General features: G+C 40.3%; 1 protein-coding gene across 10 annotated transcripts in view; it reads left to right on the plus strand.

Annotated features, from left to right (window-relative positions):
• Positions 1–15,944, plus strand: part of add3a (adducin 3 (gamma) a) — a 104,214-nt gene that overhangs the window by 54,126 nt on the left and 34,144 nt on the right. For 5 of the 10 annotated variants that reach the window (XM_085163519.1, XM_085163521.1, XM_085163520.1 and 2 more), the window contains one exon: positions 15,695–15,939. In XM_085163519.1, the coding sequence (XP_085019645.1) occupies positions 15,745–15,939 (195 nt within the window). In that variant the 5' untranslated portion in view covers positions 15,695–15,744. Of the gene's footprint in view, positions 1–9,937; positions 11,283–15,694; positions 15,940–15,944 lie in introns of those variants that run through there. The other 5 variants (XM_085163526.1, XM_085163517.1, XM_085163524.1 and 2 more) reach the window with 5 other exon arrangements.

Genomic DNA, 15,944 nt, shown 5'->3' on the forward strand with positions numbered 1-15,944 from the left:
AGCAACAGGGGCCCGTTAAAGTGTGTCTGTAACTCTGTCATTACCAGCTATAATTACAGGGTGATTAGGAGTCGTGTGTGTCTGTGTGTCTCTTGTGTTATGGATTACCTTAATTTGGCATGTGATCTGTTTTTCAGAGGAATCGTACAACAGGATCCAGATTGGGATTCATTTATTTAATGAAATAAACTTTCTTGTACACAGGAACCAGTAAAATTTGCCTTGAATTAATGTGACGGGCTTTGTATCCAGGGAGCTATTTTACTGCTACTTATATGAGCATAAACTAAATGAGTGGAGAGAAGAATAAAGCTTGTGATTGATTTTTTTATTTTTTGGCCCATGTCACAAACCTATCTATTGTGTGTATAAACACAACTTTAAACTTAGATAAAAGACCTCGCTTTGGCAGCAGTGTCTGCTAGTTGTTATGCTTGAGGATATGCGTGCACACAGCGACGCACATGTCCAGGTTTGAATGTCTTTGTCTACTTTTGTGTGACATGCATCACTGCTTTCTGTGCCGAAGGTAAAAGTAGGTGAGCTTCTTTTACCGTTTTCATTCAGAGGAACTGTCTTCTGGCATGTAATACTACAAAGCACCTTTGTGTCCCTTTAAAAGTTTGTTTAAGGAGCAGGATGTTGACTTCGATGTTTTAGTTCACTGACAGTCTTTGAATAGTCATGCTGCTGTGTTTGAAAGACGGCCTCCTGAGGTTTAAAACTTTAACACGTGCTTTCAACCTGTTTTGACCTTTTTTTTAATTAAATAAATACAGTAACTGATAAAGTGTCTGCTGAAATGTAGAAAAAAGTACCAGAAACACAACTATTAATCTATGAATTCAATTTTATTTTATTGGTTAAGTGGATTGCTCTAAAGTAGGGATCTTAACCTCGTGTTACATAGTGGGCCACATGCAGCCCCTTTTGATCCTGAGTGGGCTACACCAGTGAAACTCCCCTTTCTGTCAGCATGAAGAGGTTTAACTAAGATCTCTTTAAAATAAGAAAAAGATGAAATTTCAGAAGTATATGTTGGTTTTTCTACATGATGAAGTTCTGCTGTTACTAATGAAAGAAGTGTGTCAGCACGATTTAAACTATAAGAATTCAAAGACAGTTTCTGTTGATTCACAGAGAAACACTCATTTCTATAGTAGATTGTGGGGGAAAAACAGGAGTTCTCATGCTACTTAATTACTGTGCTACAGGTGGGACGTCCATGAAGTGGGTAAGCTGTTTATCAGGAGGAAAAGCTGTAAGGTTTAAAATAAAATCAAAAGTCCAAAATATATGCCGCCCTCCTAATTTTCCAGGCTGATTATCACCCCAGGGCCTTATGTCTAAATAATTCACAGATTTTACATGATACATAGAAGTCAACCTTCTACATTCACATAATTTCCCTAGGGATTAATAAAGTATTCTGGTTCTGATTCTGACTGATTCTGAGTTTGAGTGCGGTACTGCAGTTGGATGCCACTGTTGAAAGATCTCAGTTTGTAGAATTTATTCCAAGATATTTTACAAGGAAGTGTTATTATTGAAAATTGGAGACCTTGAATTCCGCAACCTGAGGTGACAAAGTGGGGAAATGAATGCTGAGGCAACCGGTGTGTAAAAGTCGCCAACGCTGTGCTGACTCAATCACTGCAGAGTTTTAAACCCCCTCTCACATTAACATCAGCATAAAAACTGTGGGCCGAGAGCCTCATGTCATAAACCTTTATGGCTTAACGGCTCCTGTAATGTGTATGCAGGTCAGTACTTTTATCCATATAGTGTATGTGGAAGCTCACATTTAAGAGGTGACTATATTCCATCCATTCATTCTCTTCCACTTATTCTTATCAGCGTCATGGGAACCTGGAGCCCATCCTAGCTACCATAAGGCCAGACTACACCCTGGACAAGCAGGTGACTATATTAATATATATTTTTTTCTCCTGTAGTGTGGATTCGAGGTGTGCATGGCATTTTGTTGTCAACAAGGAAGGGAAGATTTTCATGTGTGTGGATTTGAGGTAATCTGATATTCTGTGACTGTTGAGAGTGACGACAGTACACGGGAATGATTATTACAAGCATAGAAACCCCAGAAATATTAAACAGAGATAAAGACTGCATGGAAAGATATTACAATGCAGCTGGAAACGTATCACCTGTGCTTCTCACAGGTGTAACCAGCATTGTTAAACACTGTAAATCTCGGCTAAATTCAAACTCAAAAGTAGTTAAAGACTCATTTAGATTTCAATACAGACGCCAGAAATGCTGAGACATAGAAATATGATGTGGCGTGTTTACTAAGATTAACTGAAGTATTTCCAGTGAAACAAGAGTCACTTTAAATTTAAACATGAGCTTTGTTTAGAAATAAGGACAGCCGAGCATTATTAGATAAAGGAGGAAATTACCTCCTTGTTCACAGTAGCTAAAGTGGCCATAACAACATTTTTGTTTTTTACGGTCAACTCATTGTGCAAGTCGCTGATATTGATACGATCTTTTTCTTCAGTTAAAGTCAAATGTTTGGCAGACGACTCACGCAGTTCATCTTGACTGATCGCCTGTGAGCTGAGATGTTATCTTATCTGTGTGTTTAAATTTCCTCCGAACACTGAAGCTCCTAAGCACTCGTGCTGTTCTGCCGTCGACCTGAAATAGCACATTTGACAGAGGGTGATGCCTGGGCGGTGACTTCCCATTGTTGCTTCTAGGCCACGTTTTATCCCTGTCAGTGGAGGAAACAAACTCCTTAAAATACACACACAGGCCCGCTGCTTCCTTGCTCACCCTCTCTGCCTCCACAGAAGTTTATTGTCTCTACCTGAACCTTGAGGGAGAAGCAGGCTTCCCTGTTCACGCTCGAGTAGGTTCATGCATTGGTCTGTGTGCGTGTATTTCTTCTCTGTGCTAAATAACACAGCTGCTCAGACAGGCACAGCTTTGTTGCCAGCGAGGGCTCCAGGAAGTGAATCTGAATGTGTCTCTTTATGTTAAACATTAGCTCTGCTCTTAATGCCTATTTACCCTTCAAACAGGGATTAGTGAGTACTTATTATGACTCCTATACAAGTGTAAAACTAGACTAGAGTCGCGTAAACATGCGTGTGAGCGATAACTTTATGGGAGTGTGTGTGTTTGGACACCGGTGACATAGTTTTGTCAAAACTGATTATCTGATGTTGCATAGGAGCTGGCAAGCAGTAACTGTGAAGCAGTTTTGATGTTGTCCTGTGGATTTATACTTCCTTTAAGGAATAAACTTGAACTTCTTGACATGTGGGCGAATGGCATTTGAAGTAAGGTCAGGGGTTTTTCCTTATAACCATTAACTGTCTTATTATGTTAAGAAATTCCACATCCATCCTTTTCCCTTTGAGGAGTCTCCACATTAGTCTATTTCTATTTTATTGTGTGTGCGTGTGGTGTCTTTTTTTTCCTTTTCCCCTGGTCATGAGTTCAGATGTTTCTATATTCCCTGGTAGTTAACATCAGTGAAAGTGCCCTATTGCTCCTCTCTTCTTACTGCTCGCCGTTTGGTGGGAAATGCTGACAGAACGCTGATAGCAGGGCTTTGGCTGTAAATGGATACCAGCAAGCATTCAGCCCAGCAAACGGTCGGGCCCTCTCCTCTGTTGTGCTTTGTTTTTGTCCACGGCTTATCGCAAGATTCAAGGAGTGGATGACTTCAACAAAAAAATGTAGGATTACTTGAGTACTGTAGTGTGCAAATGACTCATAAATCTTTAAAGTTAATAACAGTTGTGTGGAGTGTGTTAGAGGACTAAGCGTTCTTTTTTAGATGTATAGGATTAGTGCAGCTTTGTTTGTCATGTCTCACATGACTGAACCAGGGGAAATAACAGTAATTTTGGTGTCCACACAGCCATAATTAGCTGTTGTTCAGAGACTAGCCTGCTCTCATCACCCAATGAGATATGTTGTTGATTGGACAGCATCTTGAGACGGTCCCACCTGGATGGTGCTCTCATTTGTACTCAGTGAAATGGCAAAACAAAAGCTGTTTTCACACATGCACTGCAGCCCTGAACTTTGTTACCGGGTGGAACTGCGTGTAAGAACACAAACGTCCAAACTGTATAAAACTGTCTTTAAGATGCCAGTTCCCTGGTACAAAGTCTGTGTGATATCCAGACTCGCCTTTAGAGCATTATCCAGGCAGCACCATGATCTAAATAAGAGTTTTCTAAATGTGAGTCTCTTCCTCACGTGAGCAAAAGCATCTTGAAATGTCCCAACCCGGCTCTCCCAAAATGTCCAGAGATCCATTCAGACCTTTGACACGCCTTTCTGTAATTTACTGTAAATTCAGAAATCTTACTAGACTTGGTGCGCAAATCTGAACTGTATGGATACAAATGATTAGATACCCATGCACACCTGTCTGCTAATGACCAAGAAAGCATCGACAGACTGACTACCCAGCATTCTGTCTGAATGACAGAAAGCTGATAACAGATTGTTGGAGCCAGTAGTCACGTCTGAAAAGTTTATCTTATGGTTTTGTAGTTAATCTTTAATAGTTTTATATTGTTGTGTTAAAACTCTTTCAGATACTCTCAGTTTTACTATTAAAATAACTTGGATGCTTATAAGCCTTTAATAAACTGCTCAAAACGTAAGCGTGTCTCTATCTGTACTACACTGTTATCTTTATACAGTTAACTGTTTGGGGTTTTGTGTGAAAGTGGCTTTATTCAACATTGTGCACAGAGCTTTTTTTCACAGAGTCAGCTGTCTGTGTGCGTCCGTGTGTGTGGAGTTTGTAAAAGTGCTGAGTGATGCACAGACTTCCAGAAGGAGGGGTTGAGAGGGATCAGTCTCCTTTCTGTGCCAGTCTATACTTGGTATATTTACCGCACTGCAGAAGAGAATGCTGTCTAGACACAGGTCTTGGCAGTTTGAATATAACTAATATTTTACCAACTGGAACTGTTAGTATAGAGTAACAACATACAGGATAGAGTGCAAGGAAATCAATTGATTGCAGTGTGATCCTTCATAAGTTATTATGATCTTTAGTTGATCTTTAAGTGGTTTCTTCAGATGTGATTTGCGAGAAGCAGGATTTTTGTCCGTTGCATATTCTTCTAGTGAAAGTGCTGCAGTGTAACAAAAATCTTGCTTGTATAGAATTATGCATATAACAGATTATAAATGGATAATACACTTGTATTAAAGGATTTACAGCGGTGTACAGAGATGCCCAAGCTGATGTTGCTGCTATTGTTGCAGTGTTACTTTCTCTTGACTCGGATTGCTATAAAGGTGTTTATTACTCTTAAACACTTTCTTTTAGATGAGCTGTGAAGGATTATCCTCATTCTCAAATAAAAGGTCCCCTCCAGCTGCTGCATACCAATAAAGGTATTTTCACAGGCCAGTATTGCAAAAATATCCCCAGAGTGCATTGTTGTTCTTCTTTCTGTAGAAGACAGTTTGTTGGGGAAAAGAAACTGTTAGTCGTGTGATGGCTGCTTGTTTGTTGGTGTAGGCCAGCTGCAGCCAGTTGAGCAAACACTCCAGTGATTTCTTCCACATGTATTTGATGCCATTTAAGGGAATCTGCCTATTATTACATGGCCAGTGGCAACCAGACTGTGTGAGGAATATCTATCAAAGGGGTGGGCAATTAATTTTCCCATGGGATCACATGAGAAACTGGGATTGTTGTGAACTGTCGAGCAGAATTGAGTTCAATAAACTGGATTCATTTTTGGTCAGTTTTAATTTTTATCTCTGTATAAACTGCTCCTGGCAAGAGTAGATTAACAATTTGAACAAGTGTGTTCGGTTTAAGTCTGGTTTAAATCTCAAAGGAGAGCAGCAATCCTCGCTGAAAGGTAATCTGTATATGGATTTGTTAACTTCGTCACTGAGAATGTTTGTTCACATATGAAGGTAGATTTGAGAGCGAGAATGAGAGAGAGGAAAAAACAAAAAAATAACCTTTGTAGAGGTGTAGAGTTGGATCACGTTAACAATCCATTAAAATTTGGTTTGCATTAACCAAGATCCACAGAGTCATCTTAATCATTTGTTGACCGAAATTTGACAAAAGGCCTTGAGAAAACCCTCTGGTGTGTATTGTTAACAAATGCTAAATGTATAAAGATTTAAAATATAATTTCCCATTTGACCTCTGACCTTTCCTTCAAGGGCAATGGATTGACCTGAAAAGTCAAAGTGATGATAATGCTATATAAAGGTATTTAAAAAAAACATGTTAGTCACTGCTATTGTATGAATTGACAATACAGACATATAAGCCACTTTTCCATAAGTACCAACTCGGATTGACTGGTTTTCTATTATCATCCAGTATTACCTAATGTGTGAAGTTGTTGTTATAGCAACACATCCAGCGACGTAATTAATATGCGACATGAACGCTATAGCAAAGGTTTTTTTTCCTAGCCATTTCTGTCATTGCCGGCCTTTAAAAAAAAAAAAAAGAAAAAGAAAAAAGAAAGTTGTTTTTTGTTGTTGTAGCTAGGCAGTTCCTGTTGCCTAGCAACCGCGACAGTAGCGGCTACAGCTGTGATGTTCGAAGGAAATGCATAAAATCTTAATTTTATGTTTGACTTTTATCTGAGTAAATTGTATTTTTTCATCTGCATGTGATGTATCTGGGACAGCCAACACCACAGCCATGTGCTTAGCATCGTTGTTGGCTAAAAGGACTAACTTTAGCTAATAAACAAGCTCATGTGACTCGTCTCATTTTATTTTGAAGGTACAACTATGACAGAATTTACATTGTAGATATTGTACTTTATATACTCAGTGGAAGAATTTAACTCTAGTGTCTCAAATATTCCATGTCAGTTAAAATCATATCGTTTGTACCTGTGAGTGTCTCACAAACAAATAATAATTGATGCGACCACCGTCTGAAAGCTTTAGTTACTGCATATTTAAGCTTTTATATTTCAGATAAAATGCAAGGCAAACTGATGTAGCAAATATTCTTTAATTGGATGACAAATTGTACAATATATTTTTTATAAAATGTTAAAAATAACAGATCATTAAAGAGGCTGATCTTTTTCGGTCTAATAGGAAAGGGATGATACAGAAACATGACAGCCTTATAAAATACTTACTCTTTATGAATGTATAACTTGTATCGAATGACAATAAAAGGATTTGTCTTCTTCTAATGGAAAAAGGGCTGTGGGGAATGAAACATGGGGATTCCTTCATAAAATGTCTTATTGTTAAAACTGTCCATAAAATTCAACTTTCTTTTGTAAATGTTGTCAATACAAACAAATGATACTGATATATGGGTATTCTAAATATCACAATATAGTTTGCATTCAAATATATATAATATCATGTCACATTTGACCTCTGACGCTCTCATTCAAGTTGATCCCAAAATGCATTATATCTTTAAAGAAAACTCCTCCTTGCTTTCGCAGTGTTGCTTGCATAACATATACTTATTAGGATTTTTGTTTAAATCCTATTTTCCCATGGACATTATAGTCGGGTCCAACCAATGCGGCGGATGTTGCTCACAGGCCATACCATGCCCAGGTCTGACCTATCTCATACTCTCCACTGTTGTTGAAAAGATGGAATGAAAGATAAGCTGTTGATGCCATTTATGCTTGTGCTGGTGCAATTAGTGTTCATTATTTTGTGGTGTTTTCCCACTGTTTTATATATGCGGTGCCAGCCAATGGAAACAAAACACTGGGACTTGTTTCCCTCATGGATCCCCACTTTTTTGTGGTCAGGTTCTTTTTTCTTTCTTTTTTTTTCCCCCGAAGAAAAAGGGGGAAAAAACGTATTTTTCTACTTCTTTGTTCATTCCTTTGTGACCTAAAGCAGTCGGAAATACGCAGGCAGAATCAAGGGTCCTGAACAGGCCAATCACAATTGTTGCGGGCTACGTCAGCACGGCGTGTACGTGCATTTCTAGGGTGGTGCAAATCAAGTTACGGTGTAGGATTTCAGACAGGTGTGCGACTATGACGTACGTATGATGGTAGATTTCCCGGTAAAGGGTAATTCCCCAGTGAAAATGACGTATTGCACATGTCACCTTTTGGTTTTAAATTCAACAATAACTTGAGATGCTTGGAATGTATTACAGTCTTACACACAAGTATTATTAACTTGTATACATTTAGCTCATTAATTTGTTGTGCAACCTAAACAAGCACCACATTTTCACCACTTTGTGGTGTTGTAGGCAAAAACTGTGCTTTAAAATGAAGTCTGATGTAAACTCAAGAGGAAATTCTGATGTCACAAAATAATGCAGGGCTTTGATAAAGTTATCTTCTGGCAATTTTCCAGCTGTGAGATATCAAGTGGGTGTGGCTTGGCGTCTGTTGCAGCAGTGTTATCACCGTTGCTCTTGCAGGAACCTAAACAAAAACTCCATATCATCTAAGCCATCAGGCGATCACAACGAATGTGTACTATAGCCCTTTGTTATCTACGGCTCTCATGAAGGAAACTTCATGACATTTTGCGTAATGTGTGAGTTTTGTTATGATAGTGACACACTTTTGCAGGACTCAACTGGTACTTGACGTGCCATTACTGTACCTTGCAACTTGTGCTGCTTTGTTGAAAGTTGATAGGGAATGAAAATGGTTATGATGCTTAACAAATTAATGGTATCATTCGTTTATATTAATTAGCTAACAACATGTTAAGTGTAATGACTTGTAGATTAAGACTGTCTCAGTGTTTCCACGTGTAATCCCTGAATGATGATGTGAAGATCAGGGCTCTGTGGGGGTCATGCCATCTGTTGCAGAAGGTCTTGTTCTTATCTTGAGGATGTGTCCTTATGACCCTGCTGTGTGCTTTGGGTCACTGTTATACTTCCGAATGACAACTTCCTGAAAGTGTTGTTGAAAGATCACAGTCTAGAACTATTTCAGTTTGTATATTATTCATATTTTAAGATTTTAGCTTCAAATGCATGTCTTCATTTAACCATACCTGATGCTGAGTCTCTCAGCTTATCTGCATCATCACTATGTACATTCTTACAAGGTTAAATCCAGAGTGTGTGTAAAGCATCCATATGTAAATTTGCATTTGATGTGAAGCGTTGATCTTTTAAAAGCAAACATTAGAATGAATGACCTGGCTGACAAGTTGTTGACATCTTGGTTGCCTGGATTGTTTGTTTGTCTTCTGCATGGATGGCTTGTGAATTGGACTGCATTCAACTATTGTGCCATGTGTGCCATGTGTTTCTCTGGTGGTTAAGTCATCTGTGGCTTAGCTTATTCCCCACTGGGGGGTTGAGTTTGTGGTCTGTGTTTTGCAGTTGTAGAGATTTAGTTTATTTCCTGCTTTGATTGCTCAACGGGTACAGAGCCGGGAGATGCTCCTTCAGCTGGAGACTGTGCTAATGTTCCCACTGTATAGCCTGTTAACGTGTACCGAAAGGCAACATTCGTCTGTTTTCTTTTCCTTTTAAGACACATCTGTTTATCATTCTGCTAATCACTTTTCGTCCAAATGCTTAGCGGTTGTTTTAAGGCCAGATTTTTCTATTTTGTTCAAGTTCATAATCCGTATTGGTTTGCCATTTTGTTAAATGTACCTTTTGTGGCCAACCATCATATCAGTGTCTTTAATGGACAATACAGGCAACCCTGACAGTCTGATAGCGACCAAACAAATCACAAAAATGTTAGTTTTTTTGGTTTTCGGGGTTTTTTTTTTTTTTTTTGGGTGGACCACCATATATCTCTTTGTGACCAGTTTCACGTAACGACAGCAGTTAACTTTCAGCAACCACCCGCCAACTCATTCCGTCTCCAACTGGTCTCTAGACTTGTGTGATTGGAGTCTGTTAAAGAGTCTGCAAGATGTCTGACAGTGTTAATATGAGAATAATGTAGGGAAGAGTTGATGAATTGTGAACTTCCTTTTGCATTCCAGATTTAGTGCACACAGCACCCACTTTTTAAAACTCGAAACACACTATCTGATGTAGTGTACAACCTTTCACAGTGTCCTAACCTGATTTTCGTCACATTGTTTGGAGTTCATGCATGAAAAACAGCTTTGGTGATAAAGAGAGACGGAAAACCAGAGGACACATTTTTCATATTCCTCACCAGCATAGAGTGAAGAAAGAGAAAATGCTTTGAGAGCTTTTGAGCAAGTTTAGGGAGTGTAGAAATACAAGATGTCGTCATGGCTTCAAAAATGGCTTTAGAGATACAATGAACAGCAACAAGTATGAGAAAAATGTAAAGGCGAAGTGAGTAGGGCCTTAAGCAAGACTTAAGACTTGCAGAGAGCTGTCATGTGACAGATGTATTGACAGACGGGTGACTGAATTATGGCATTAAATGATACTTTTTAACAATGTTCTTTTGTAAGGCTGTTGGTATTTGATTTTATCAGAGAGCCAGATAGCATTGATTCAATGGGGCAGAAGTGACAGTGAAAGCCGAGCAGTTTCTGCTGCAGCAGGTTGAGCGGCTGCAGTTATGCTGCTTCCAGCCAAACTAATAAACACTGACCTTTAGTACAGTCGCCCAGCGAGGGGGGAAGGACAGCAGTGGGTGTGAATGAGAGACATAAAAAGAAAGCGAGCGAGAGCGGATAGTGGAATGTGAGGGATGTGAATGGATCAAAGAAAAAAAAGAGAGGAAGAAAAAGGCTAGACGAGATGGAGAGAGAGAGGGAGAGAGAAGGCAGTGGAGGAGGGGAGGTGTGATTAGTGTGTGAGCCTGAGCTCTGATTGGTCAAAAAGCCTGTATGTATGCCTTTGCCTGATTCTGTGTGTGTGTTTTTAGCCAGTGGGCGGGGGATTAAGCTTGCATCACGTGGTCGCTTTAGCTTCTTTTCCACACAAACACACGCCCCCATTCACTGAGGGCACGCACATACACAGATCCTCTCACATACACACTCACAGCTGTTGATACTTCTCTATCTGATGAACGCTGGAGCAGCCAAGACGGGGAGACTGTAAGAATCTGGGAGAATCTGCTGTCTGCTGGCAGCTTCACCGAGGAGCATTTATATGGAAAATCTGCAGGGACGCGTGGACGGACTGGTTTTCTGATCGCCGCCTGGTTATTCGTATCCCGCTCTTTCTCTCTCGTCTCTCCCGGCTTCTTTCTGGGACTCACTGGTGGAATTTGCGCACGGGCACCGAGCAGCAGTGAGAAACAGAGACATGTGTTTTGCCTCAGCTGCCTACTACTACTCCCCATTCTCTCCCATTCACTGACCAAGTAGGAAATAAACACAAGGTTGGTTGTGCTTGCATTATATTTGTGTGTCGGCTGCTTGTGTCAGTACACCTGTTTGCATATTTTGTATGCATTCCCTCTGTCTTACAGACGGATGTTTTTGTTTCATTCATCCGACTTGGGATCTGTTTTCTGCTCCCACTAGAACCCGGGGCATGACTCCAAAGGTTACTATCCAAAAAAACGATTGGCAATTTTAGGGGAATTCCATGTTAGTGTGGCTGCCAGGGCGCTCAGGCATATAGACCTCTGCACTGTAAACACGTCTGGCAATAATAGTGCACTGAGTGTGAGCACCAGAGAAGATTAGCTCTGTGAAGGAAGATAGCAGGGAGTGTTTTAGAATCCTCATAGATGAATTATAGAGAGAAACATATTAGACTGAATATGTTAAAATGCAAGTTAAAATGCATTCACAGTCACTAGTCGTTGCTCTAAATCAAGATTTCATAAGAATCCATCAGCTTAAACTGATAGCCAGGCATTACCCTGTGTCATGGGTAACGCTTGCTGCTGGCACAGTGATGGATTCAAGAGGAGCTTTCCTCATCTCATAGCAAAGCTGCTGGAGGATCATGTAAGCTGCTGAGCTTTTGGCTCAAACATTGTCCTTCAGTTTCACTGCTAGAGCTCTCACGCAGGCGTGTTTGGACAGGGAACGCACCTACTTGTCTCTGTGTGTTTGGGTGTGTGCATTAGCAAAGTTTACGCTACAGGTCACTGTGTGCGTGTGTGTTTGCGCTGCTTTTTGCAGCACTCGGGAATATAATTAGCGGCGCACAGATTCTTTCCTGGTATTGTTGTTATTAGAGTTGTAACACAACCCAAAAGGCAGTTTGTCTATTTTTAGAGGTGGCAGAGATGTAGGCAGGCTTGCTTTTGAAGTCCATCTGCCCCAGCACGATAAAGACAGTAGCTGCATGCATGTGCGTGAGTGGAGAGCCCGGGCAGTGTCACTCGGCATTTTAGGGAGTTTCTGTGACTACATATGTTTACTCATGGCTTTTTGCTTTACTCCTGCCTTTCTAGTAAGTTTGCATATTGTATACAATGAAACATCAGAGTGAGATGAATAAAAGTGAAGGAGAGCAGAGTTGAAGGACTGGAGAGAGGTCTGTGTAGGCTTCTAGATTAGCCAGCTGTCATCAGATGAAGATGGAGAGTTGTGCTTTGTCTGAGGCACTTTCTCTCCATTTCCAAATGTCAGAAGTATTAGTGTGTAATGGATGAGTCCTCTGTCTTAGAGATAAACATCGAGTTCCACTAATGGAGGCTGTCCACAGAACCAATTCAAATACAAGGAAGTGGTCAGTTGAACTGCAGCGAAAAGTCACAAACATGTACGCATCCTTAATTGTCCTTTTTTTCTTTTGCTGTTTTTTCTCGTCTATCTCTTTTCTGCAGCAAATATTTTCATTATACACATAAATAAGATTTTACATTAGGATGTAACGAACTGTAAAGAGTTGCTTTGATGTATTTTGGCCGAATAAGATATTTCAAGTCATTCTTTTAGCACTTTAAGTTACTTTCTGTCATTTTATACATGAAAGTTGTATTGTACAGTTGGTTTTTTTTATGCCTGACCTCTTATTCTTACCTGATAGTTAAGGCCAAGCTCAATTTTAACTCGCTGTATTTGTTATCTAACTAACTAAAGTCACATTGAGCATTCTTTGGTTCGTAGCAGTGATTCGTGGCACTGATTTATAAATGGGAACTTTTTCATGGACAGCTTACCCTCAGATGAAGACATGTTGTCTGTTGGTGCTTCTAAGCGTGCAGATGGAGGAAAAAGAGGAAGGGTCACTAAAGGTCTCGAGGTTGTGCTCGCCTCGGGTGCTGCAGTCACAGTCTAGTGCACATCAGTAAACACAGCCCACCTCATTTATCAGCCACAGAATTGTGAAGTTTACATCGACTGCAATAATAGCGTTATCACGCAATGCCACACTTTAATGGGCATTGCCTTTGTAAATTCCAGTCTTTCACTGAACAAAGCTCAGTATAAACTGGCATCTTCAGTGGGCTGCATTCAAAAAGTGTAAGCATCTGTCATCGAGCATGAAATTAAGATTATAAATGTTGCTGGTGTAATGTGAGGATCGGGTTTCATTCTTACTCAGATTAATTGTGCGTTCTCTCAAATGCACACACACACAACCACCAGCACCACCCCCACTGCTCCAAAAACGTCGATTCCTCTGGATCTGAACAGACTGAGATGATTCGAGATGAGGACAATGATCTATTGACAGACTGGGGGAGGTGGGGGCGGGGTGGTGGAAGTTCATGCTGGGGACTGCTGAAGTTGTGACAGAGCAGGGATGGGGTGGTGTATTCATGCATGTGAGTGGGGGGTTGGGGGAGTCGTTTTATTTTGGTGAAACTACAGCTGTTGCATTCAGCCATGCAGAGATTCCAGTCAGCAAACTTTATGCGTGAGCTTCTTCTGTCAATCACGCCTTCCTTAAATGCATTTATTTACACATCTGTCAAGTTTCTCCCACGTGGTATTCCTCAGAATACCTGCAGTAGAAGATATAGGAAAAGCTGTGGATATAAAGCACGAAACAGGACAGAACAGCAAATGCATCTTTATATCAAAGTCCTGCTCTCAAAACCTTTTGTCTTGGGCTTTTGTTGATCAGGCCTGTGTAAAGTTGTTCAGCAAGCAAAACAGTGCGGGCAGGAGGATGAATTCAATATCATGTTACATAACTCTGTGCTGCCCAGCTGCCTTCAGTTAAGAGGATTTTACTTTTTGGGAGGCTTTTATTTGTTTTCATAGTATAAATCAGAGCTATGGCAGGGAGATCAGGCAGACAAAGAGTGGTTTCCTGAGTTCCCAGTGGATTCTTAGAGGTAAAGACATATAGGAAATACTGATGTTTAATGGATATTTGAGTAAACACACAAATTGAGTGTTTTTTATTTCAGCCTCGGGGTTCAGGCTTCTTCCTGAAGAGAGAGGGAAAAGCATAAATAAAAGCTATCAGTCACACGCCAATGTGAGTGATGAGTAAGGAAAATATTGGTTAATTTGTCATCCATGTGTGAAGAGTTCGTTATACTTCTTTTTGTGTGTGACTCTCGTCTAATCTCAACCACAGTTTTAATTGGCGTTTGACCTGAATGAGTGGCTTAGTGGCGTGTGTCAATCCAAATCACCGCTCAAACCCTGCTGTTTCTTATAGTGTTAAGCTAAGATGACAACGCTGAATTGAAATACAGGAGGACTCGGTGCTGGCACAGGAACCTATACATTTTAATTCTGGTGCTGTCAGATGACTACTGGATTTATAAAAGAAAAGAAAAAAAAACTTCGGATCTATTTCCTGAACTTTTTTTTTTTTTTTTTTTTTTTGCGCTGTCATTCTTCTGTTGTCCAAGCCAAGACACCATCTGGTAGCGATCCCATAAGCTCCGCCTCTTCATGATACACCAGCATCTTACCCTGTGGCACTGTAACTGCAGCTGTGTATGCTGACAAGGGCTCCTGGAAGATGCAGTGTTTATTTATGTTTAAATCTCTGCTTGCATTTTGTTTTTTAATCTTTTGTATTAGTATTTTTGTTTTGACTTTATTGGCTCTTGGCCTGAAAGCAAAGCTCTGAAGTCCTTTTCTATTGTTGCATTTACCAATTCCTGCATCCTGCAAAATGCTTGTCATGCCAGTTGACCTGAGAATGAACAGTGGGAGTAAACCACCTCAGCAGTCAAGGTCTTGGATGTCAAAACAAAATTCCTCCCGCCCCCGTTTGTATGCTTTGTTAGTTGATCTGTCAGTGTGACCTAACCAAGACCTACATGTAGTCGTGACTCAGCGAGTGAATGACATGAACTGCAGGATAGAACTTTTATTTCCATCAAACCGAAGAGTAGCACCTCTATGGTATAGAGATAACAGGGACTTCCTTTACCTGTTTATGATACAGCGTGCCTCTGTGTGTTTTCATCTGATAAAAGAGAGGTGGTAGGCATGCCATTTTCTTACTCATCATTGGTCTCGTTTATGCTACGTGCCTTTAGCTAATTTTAAACATGACTGTTTGTTGGCATTCAACTAACTTTCATTGAAAAATATTCATGAAATGAAACTAATTTCATTGAAAAATATATGAAAAATGTTTAAGAGCGACAAAGGTATAAATCCTGTGATCGATACATGACACATTTCAGCTTTTGCATTTTTCATTACAGGCTAATCTGACTCAGATCTTGATGCCCGTTTTATTTGCATGCTACACCTTTTCCTGGTATATTACCACCCTTCATTTTATGTGCATAAAAACCACAAACACCCTGAACAAATATTCTTTTAAGGTAAATGTTAAACTCTCCTTGCTTGCCTTTTTTTTTTAAATTACTTGATATGTGTCATGTAACATGTCAACCTTTCTGCTTTTCAGGTGACGGTCAGAGTGGCAGCCGTAGAGCAAGCAAGTGAGGTGAAACAGGCATGAGTGCGGGCAGCCATCAGGGGGTGGTGACCACCCCTCCTCCGCCTGGCGGAGGTACTAAGGAGCGCTACTTCGACCGGGTCGACGTGAATGATCCGGAGTACATCAGGGCCAGGAACATGTCTCCCGACCTCCGACAGGACTTCAACGTTTTGGAGCAGAAGAAACGTGTCACACAGATACTACAGAGCCCCGTAAG

The sequence above is a fragment of the Neolamprologus multifasciatus genome, chromosome 6 (assembly GCF_963576455.1).
Source record: "Neolamprologus multifasciatus chromosome 6, fNeoMul1.2, whole genome shotgun sequence".
NCBI lineage: Eukaryota > Metazoa > Chordata > Actinopteri > Cichliformes > Cichlidae > Neolamprologus > Neolamprologus multifasciatus.